At 35.8% G+C, this 9,434-nt stretch overlaps 1 protein-coding gene across 4 annotated transcripts in view; it reads left to right on the forward strand.

The window, feature by feature from the left end:
- Positions 1-593, forward strand: part of RGS17 (regulator of G protein signaling 17) — a 99,980-nt gene extending 99,387 nt beyond the window's left edge. For all 4 annotated transcript variants that reach the window (XM_050949927.1, XM_050949924.1, XM_050949925.1 and 1 more), the window contains one exon: positions 391-593. In XM_050949927.1, coding sequence (XP_050805884.1) covers positions 391-579 — 189 coding nt within the window. In that variant the 3' untranslated portion in view covers positions 580-593. The remainder of the gene's footprint in view (positions 1-390) is intronic.
- Positions 594-9,434: the final 8,841 nt, after the last annotated feature.

Raw genomic sequence — 9,434 nt, forward strand, 5'->3', positions numbered from 1 at the left:
GGAATATGTTTAAGTTTGGAAAAGCTGAGTAAAATGATCAAAGTAAAATGAAATGTATATGGAGAGATCCATGTTAATGTATAGCTTTAACTGCCCTGCATTTTTGCTGTAATATAGTGGCATCTTTTTTCTCATAGTACCTAATGTGAACACAAAGACCAATGCAGTTGTAGTTTTGCCCATACTTGTATAAAATGGACTTTTGAAGAAGCCAAGTACACAAAAAATATAATTGACAAAAGGAAACTGAGCTCTTGGTACTCTGTGGATTCTTCTTTTTTTGGGGGCGGGGGTGGCGGGTGGAGGCAGAGAAGATCTATGAAATATAGATATTTATACGGCCCTTTCCAAATCTGTTGTTTAACAGACATCTCTTTCTATTCTCTTCAGGTTAGTCTTGATTCTCGGGTGCGAGAAGTGATCAACAGAAACTTGTTGGATCCCAGTCCTCACATGTATGAAGATGCCCAACTTCAGATATATACCTTAATGCACAGAGACTCTTTCCCAAGGTTTTTGAACTCTCAGATGTACAAGTCTCTCATCGAAAGTACTGTAGGCTCTACTTCTGAAACTTAGTTCTAATTTTTGGATGAAATAATTTGGGTTTTTTTGGGGTGGGTGGGAGGGAATAGAAGTAGTTTAATAACATCTGGCGCTGAGTTCCTGGAGAACTACAGTTTAGCACTACTCAGGCTACTGTGAAGAAAACAAATACATATGATGGTCTCTGTCTACATTTTTACCAAGGTCCTCCTTACTTGAGTTTGCGGGGGAGGGAACAATGGATTTGCCAAAATACATTTGTTTCACACTCCTTTCACTTAACGGCAGTCAAGATTGCAATGATGTATTTGTAGTTTTATGAACAGTCTCCTTGTGTATTCTCACACTGCATGTGCAAGATAAAATTGCTTCACATATCACTTAGTTGTTGCAATATTTAATTCAATAACATAAATTATATCTGTATTTAAGAACTTTTTTGTGCAATACAGTCTTATGGTACATAGAAATAATTGCAGCAAACCAGGAAGGGGCTTGCATTTTTTTTAACATCACTAACATAGAAAAAAGCCAATTTTTCATGTGTAGCATTATTCAACATGCTCTACTGAGTACAATACACTGACTTTTTGAAGCCAATAATTCTGTATAGGAAAAAGAGCTATTTATCACTGTTTATTTAAAATAAATCAAAGTGGGGATTCCTCTGGTTATTCACTGCCAGAACTGGCATTTTCATTAGCATTTGCAATGATAAAAAAAAAAGAAGCACAAACCACTTAAAGGGATCCATGTCTGGGTGACACAATTTATGCGCTGATATTGTTTAACTGTTATAAGAACAAAGATTTTCAATGTACACTTCAGATGTCAGATACTGTAATTGATTTATTAAAGACTGGTGATCCAGTTCTAACACTGTTGTCTAATGTTATGTACTTCAGCAAAAAAAAAATAGTTTATAATTTAGTTTTTGAATAAAGAAATTTAATAAAAGATTGCCTACATGTAGCATTTTAGAGCATTTTAGAGCATTTTGATGAATTGCATCAGTCCTGTAAGATATTTTTCTTTTAAAGAGAAATCCAGTGAAAAGATGGTTGGTTTGTTTGTTTTTTTTAAAGTAGTATTTTACAAAGGGGGAGAGGGGCTAAGGAAGACTTATCTCAGCTTGCTGTCTCTTTGATTTTGAAAAACTCCTTGAAAACAAGGGGTTGTGGAGATTAATGTTCAAGGGCCTGTGATTTTATACTCCTTACCCAGGCAACACTGTTGAAGTTAACAGTTGTCTTTCTTGGGTAAAAAATTCTGAATATTAATGGCCCAGTACAATCAGAACTAAGAAGGTAGCACAGTGCTCAAATCGCCTTGCTGGCAGGCTACTTTTTGCAGGTCTCTGGCTTGGCCTTTTTTTTTTTTTAATTGTCCTATTTTGATATGCACTTTGATGTTTAAAGATACCATAACTTGTAACTTACAAAACACCATCTTCATGCTTAAAGTACACAGAACTATATTCTGAGTGCTAGCATCCCCTGCAAACTATCTTGAAAGATAAATGATAGAATGGCTTTGAATAAAAGTTTAAAATGTCCTTATTGCTGGGAACATTATCCTTATACTAAGGCTTAGAGAGAGGCAAGAGTCTTCTCTCTTACACCCATAGAAATATGGAGTAACTCCATTAACTTTGGAGTTGACAGATTTTACCATTTTGTAATGGAGCAGAATCTGGCCCTGAAATGTTGAGCCCTTTCCCTCGGTCTGTAAATTACTTCTGATGGGCCGACCTCTGTGCACAGCCCTATTGATGTCAATGTGACTCATACAGGCACAGGGATCTGCCTGTATGGAATAACTTGCAGGATTTCGAGATTAGTTTATTTTCTGGGTTTTTTTCCCCCTTTATTTTACTACCTCTCACTCACATTTATTATTATTATTTGTTTATTTATAGAATGTGTTTCAAATAGCTGGTTTGGGGAATTTTTTTAAAATTATCATTTTTACTTGAAACCTGTGTGCTTTTTCTGGATGAATATGAACAATTTGAAGAATTGTTTCTTAAACTCATTTGGTTTTGTAATTTGTATAGAATTCAGGAGATTATTAAAAGGGCTATTCTTTATTCCCTATGCAAATATTTTAAATGTTGTAGTGTATGACAAAATGGGATTTTAAACAAATTCTGCAAGGCAGAAAACAAAATTCTGTTTACAGTGGCGTTGCTGACTATCCTACTATATTCAGCACTTTTAAATATTGTTGTTTATGAAAATGTAGTTTAAAATGCCAGACATATTTATAAACATTTCTTTTAATAAATACCTGTTTTGTTTGAAAGTGTTGTTGTGTTATGACATACTTTATTCATGTTGGTTAGCTATTTACCATTATGAATAAAATATTCAATTATATTGGTAGAATAATAGCTATTATGAATAAAATATTCAATTATATTGGTAGAGTAATAGCTATGATGTTTACAAAACTTTTCTTCCTGAAGGAGGGGATGGAATTCAACAAGGAAGAATTGCCTCCTTCTACTGTGAAATACAATTTTAAAAATTAATTTAAGATGCTTTTTCTTAATTAGAATTAAATTTGGTCCTGCATATCTACTGTGCCATTTAGTTAGAATGATATTTACTATGGTACTGTACAGATATAGCATCATATATGTATATATTTATATGGCATGATTTTAGGTTTGCTAGTGTTTGAGGCACAATGCATTTTGGTGCAAACAACTAGACAATGTGTAATAAGACAATACTGCATGTATAAGCCTTTAAAAATGTAGACTTGAATATTCTTGATGTTACCATTTGATGGTGACCTGCTAGCAAAAAGCTATCTTTATAAGATACTTTAGACAAGTAGATGTCTTGTCAAAACAGACAGTTCATCCTTTTTAGGACACTTCTAACTAAAACTAACTAAAGGGCCCTAAAATACATGTTGGTTTCTAGTACAGGTATTTCAGAAATCTATATCCGGAAACTGTTACGTTATTTTAAGAAATACTGCATAGGTCTTCAGTGTAATATTGCAATGAGATTATGTTCTAAATCCCCTATTTTCAGGGATTTATAAACTTACAATTATTTATGACATAGAATCTTGCTTCCAAGGAGTAAATATTAATATAATTACTGTTAATATAAATTTCAATAATTAGTGTTTTCAAAATTATATGAATAGTCAATTACAGTCCATGTCAACTTATTGGATATCTCAAACTGTTTAAATTTCTGAAATTGATATTGACAACAAATTAGATCACAACACAATCTCATTGCTTTTGGTACAGTATTTTGAAAAAAATGTAAACAGACACACTATTAAACTTGAAAACTGATTTACTTTTACATATAATGTACAATAAAATTTTTAAACTGCCCAATATGCTTATGCTATAGACTGGAATAACATACGTATACACTGTGCCACTTCTGGTCTCATGAAAAACTGAAATGCAAGTTCAAAATATAAACATAAGCTTTAAATAAGAAAAAAATAAGCTTAAATGCACATACATCATAGGGCCTAATCCTGCAGACACCTATGCATGGCACTGAATAAGCAAAGCATTTAGGCATATGCCTAAATCCCATTGGTTTCAAAGAAACTAAACACTGGCTTTGCTGACTTGGGGACCACGTGACTAACTTAGGGTTGCCCAAATAGTCTTTTTGATGCCAATAAATGGTTCTGTTTAAATTACTCACATGCATAGTTGTTTTGTACTCTAAGACAACAGAATGCAGGAAGCTATCCCCATTTTTCAGGTTTAATAAATATGGTCCAAATTCTGACTTGGAGTCATATTTTCTCCCCCAGCATAGGATGTCTACAGATTGCACCTACCTTCACAGGCAGGTGCTATGGAGGGGGATGCTCTCCCTGGGATAATTGTTGCCATACATCAGGCTGGGGGGCCATAGAGGGGACAGCAACTTTAAATTACAGTAAGAGCTTCCTAGAAGGCTTGTTTGCAGAGGCTTGATTCAAAGCCCACTGAAATTGTTAAGACTATTTTCTTCAATGGCCTTTGAATCAGAATCCTGTCCCACAAGGAGTAAGGCCTGCAGCATCAATGGCTGTAAACCTTCTCCTTGCAGCCAAGGACCCACAGCAGGCATCCTGCTGATGGAACCCAGTGACTGAATGGATTTAGACTTTACATACATGGATAACCAAAATGTCAGTTTCAACTTGCTTGTTCCTCTCTGGCTTCCAACCCCAATGTGGGGCTTAGGAGACCTGTGTTTTTAATATGTATGCCCACTGACAGAGCTTCAACTCCATTCTGCATACTTCTGCCAATAACAAGAGTAATCTGTGAGCGGTGGGAGGACAGTGCATTGTGGTACCAAAATCTATCACTGTTTGGACTCACATTAATACTGTTTGCACACTTGGGAAACAAGTATGCTAGCTTAATGCCTGGAGCCAGAATTTGACCCTACTGGTCCCATAAACTAAGATCTCAGTACAAAAACTTTCCCTACAATTTCAAATTGTGATACAAGCCAGATAATTCAACTGCTGACAGTAAGTCATTAATTCATGCTGGCTTTTTCCCTTACAAGCTTTAATTTACACTAAATCATCCTGTACTCTAAATTTCCTGGCTTTTGTCTATTTGTCACAAAGCATGTTAATTATACATAGAATTTATGAAATTCATAACTACTAACATTCAAGGAGCTCAAGTATTTGGTCCTATGAAATCCATAAAGCTTCATCATTTTTCTTTTCTCCCTTTGACAATGATGCTTACTGTATTAAATTATCCATCATACTTCAGTGAACTCCACTGACAGGTACCAGTGGATCACAAAGAAGCTTTGCATACATGAATAAGATTTCAGAGGCAGTGCTTTAGGCTATTTCTTAATGCCAGACTAACTTCAAAGACTGTAAATTCACTGCGTATCCTCTAAGTGTAATTTTCTTCTTTTAAAAATATTGCTGTTACAATGTATTTTGTCAATCCAATTGTATACAGTGACAGACCTGCTGAAAATGGTTTTCTAAACATTGCAGAATTACCATTTTTGATCACCCATTCATTTTAATATCCACAAACCATCTTCTCATGTTGAATGTATTTCCTGTGGACTTCCAAAATTGATCTGGATAACAAGTTTTCATTTCTGACTGTTTTGGCAACTTTACATGAATATGCATTACATTAACTTTTTTTTTAAATAAATCTTTTGAAATTGACAACTCACTAATGTAAGCTTGGGAGAATTTACTGTTACTCTACAGGTGTATGTTAATTTAGTTGTAAAGTATGCTTATTTACTTCTGTTAATTTAAGATGTGAATATGAAAGGAAGAACAGAATACTTTGATTTGATTCCTTCCAATGGCTGTACTATAAGATTATTGCTTAACACAATTTTATGGATAATTGCACTTTTTATAACATAATAAAGTATATTCTTTAAACTACTTATGTTTTGAGTTTAGCTGAGAGTCTTACTTCTGATGTCATCCAAAAGAAAGTGCCTTGATTGCAAACTGTTTGCACACAAGGAGATATCAGAAGGGATGAACTGAGAATACCAGACAGCAAAAATAAAGTTGTCTCACAATCTTTTATCAAACCACAGCCTACTAAATGACCTCTTTGTATAGCTTTTATATTTCTAATTCAACTGAGCACTAAAATGTATTTAGCAGACGTGTTTTAGAAACTGACGTCCCTATCCACTGAGCTTTGACTGAAATAATTCTTGAAAATTGCCCTTATCTCTTTCTTACAAAACATTTTAGTTCTGCTTTTACTTTGAATGTTTGATTTTTGCATCTGCTGTAACTACAGGATACATATGCAAAGATGCCTAAACTATTTTAAGGATGTTCCTTCAACACTATATTTTTGAGGACTCCTTATAGTAGGAGGAGTGGCTGAGAACTCTGAAATTATACATAACAAAAGCCCAATCCTGGTACAGCTTTTACATAGGATTACAAACACTTCACACATATGTTTATGAGCACCTCAGTAAACTGACTTGGGTCTTATTTATCCTTTTTTAAAATAACTTAAGATATGAATTTAAACAAATATAGTTATACCAGTCTAAACATCATTGTTGACTCTTATTCCAGTATGTCTTTTTCATGTTAGCTTATGTTGCTCAGGAAGGGGTTTAAACTAAACAAAACAAACACAAAAATTTTTATACCTGAAAATCTGTAAACATAGGATTATACTGGAATAACTGTTAAAACTCTTCAATATTGACAAGCCCTTATTTTGAGGATAGTTGCTCTGATGTGAGTATGGGGCTGAAGTGACCCAGGTCTGAGCAGGTGTGGAATCCAGTGTTTTTAGTTTCAGATCCTTGAAGTATGTAGGTACCTAACTCCCTGAAATCAATGGGAGTTAGGTGCCTAACTACCTTGGAGGATCTGGGCTTTTGTGCTTGGGCTCATCTACAGTGTCCATCATATATCTAAGTCATAGGAGTTTGAGGAAATAAGATCCCTGTCCCTCAGATGTTTCCCTTTGTATGCTGGAATAATGGAGGTTCCCACTGTTAACCATATGGAACAGCAACAAAACGGAAGAAAGGGAGTGGGTTAGATCCCTGAGCTTGCCCCTAAAGGAGAAAAGAATGCCTTTACAAGGAAAAAATAGCTAGTGCTGATTGGGGAGAGGGGGAGAATAGGATGACATATCTTATCTTCAGTCAAGGTGTGTTCTTGTGCAGTTCATCCTGGGAAGAAATCCTCCCTGCTACTTCCAGAGTCAACCTCTGTACATGCACAAAAGCTCCCCATCATTATTCATAGAGGGGTAGACTCAGATGGTGGTCCTGCCATCAGTATGCAATGGTGTGGCAGCATTTGAGTAAATTCCACAGCCAGTGCTATGCAGGTCAGGCTAGATGATCATTATGATCCCTTCTAGCCTTAAAAATCTACTAACAGAATAAGCTTGGCTGTGGAGTTCTAGCAGCCTTCACACTACCTTTGAGTGCATCAGCGTTAAGCATTAGAGACAATGAGATGATACAGTTACCTTACTGAAACAACATTTGACAGCTCATGTATGTATGTGAAGATGTACTTTAGTAAAGAAATGGTTCAATCTATCTCTCAGTGGGCAAAAGTCACATGTCAAAATCACTGCCACAATGGGTACTCTTGTTGTCAGTCTCCGCATTAAAGACAAAAATTCAGAAGGAATGGAGAATGAACGGTCATTATCCCATAGATGTAGGGCTTCAAGGTCAGGACTGTGGACATATTGGTGGGCAGTTGATGGAAGCTTGCACTAATATTGAACCAAATATGGTTTGTGGAGAAACTGGAGGGGCTGTAGAGATGTAGGAGGGAGAGGTGAAGAGGGGATGTAGGGGAGGAAAGTGTACAGGGGCTTTAGCAATCTATAGAGAAGTGGGGAGTAGGGGCTGTGACAAAGTATAGGAGGAGGCAGGGCCGTCCTTAGGCATAGGCAACATAGGCAGCTGCATAGGGCACCTGAAAATTTGGGGCACCACTGGGTCTTAGTGTCCACCCTCTTGTTTTCCTATCCCTGTTCTGACCCTTCCTGCAGGCTCCCACAGATGGCTGCTCTAGCCTGGTGAGTCTTCCTTGGGAGGGAATCTAGTAGTTAAAAGTGAAAAAACCTCCAGCCTGCCAGACCTATTAGCACAACATTGAAACTGTTAAAGAGACATTCAAGGGGTAATAAAGCCATTTAACAGGCATTTGCCAACCCCAAGGTTTATACTGACAGGTTTCAGAGTGGTAGTCCTGTTAGTCTGTATCAGCAAAAACAAGGACGAGTCCTTGTGTCACCTCAAAGACTAACAAATTATTTGGGCATAAGCTTTTGTGGACTAGAACCCATTTCATCAGATGTCCACGAAAGCTTATGCCCAAATAAATTTTTATACTGTCAGTTTCTGACTTTACTGACAAAAACAGTTGTGCATTAATGTAATATCTCTTCAGATCGTATAAACCTTTCGCCTTTTACACAGAACATGTCAGTCTACAGGACCTTAGTTTAAAATTTGCTTTAAAAATATTTCATTAGTGAGCTGGTGAAGATTATAAAATCACATTTCTAAAAAATGCTTGCATAGAGTTTTAGATGCACAATCATCTTTAGCCTTAAATGTGTGGATCTTCACACAGAGTTTTTTAAATAAATCCTTCAAAAGACCTCCCTTATCTAAAATACACATTTTAATTACTATAGTTAGAAAAAAAGTGCTTCCAAGTCTTCCTGTCCTTTCTGTCCATCCCTTCACCACCTCTCCCCCTACTCCCCACTGAAGAGAGCCTTTAAAGGGACAACAGTCCTTCCCTTCCAGATAGCTGGACAAAGAGTTCCCTTTCTTTACTTCTGACTATCTGACAAACTAGTTTTAAAAGAACCCTCCAGCAAAATCAGTACCTTAGTAAGACAAAATCCTTGTTATACCTAAAATCTTTGGAAACATATTTTTTTAAAGTTAGTGAAATTTCATAACCATGTCTCTTGTTATGGAAATCACACAAAGTAAATTACTGTTCCCTTTTTCTAAAAGCAATGAACATTGTTATGAACACACTAAACCTCTCTGATTAATTTAAAAGAATGTCTTTGTTTCAGTGAGTTAAATATGTGGTAATCTGGAATGCTGGCTTAAGATTTGAGTACATTTAAAATATAAATTCAACTTAGAAATACTGATGAAGAAAATGTAAAACAGAGACGAGCTGCATCATGTATTCCATTATATGTAATGTTGTATTCAGCAGGACAGTTGACTCACCCTTACTATGAAGTTTTTGCAAATAAATCTCTGACAAACTTCAGGGCATATCAAAAAACCTGTGACTGACATTTTTTATTCCCAAATTTTAGTGCTTTTAATTAGGTACTTTCTTCATGTCCATTCTGCATGAGG

The sequence above is a fragment of the Gopherus flavomarginatus genome, chromosome 4 (genome assembly GCF_025201925.1).
Source record: "Gopherus flavomarginatus isolate rGopFla2 chromosome 4, rGopFla2.mat.asm, whole genome shotgun sequence".
NCBI classification, from domain to species: Eukaryota; Metazoa; Chordata; order Testudines; family Testudinidae; genus Gopherus; species Gopherus flavomarginatus.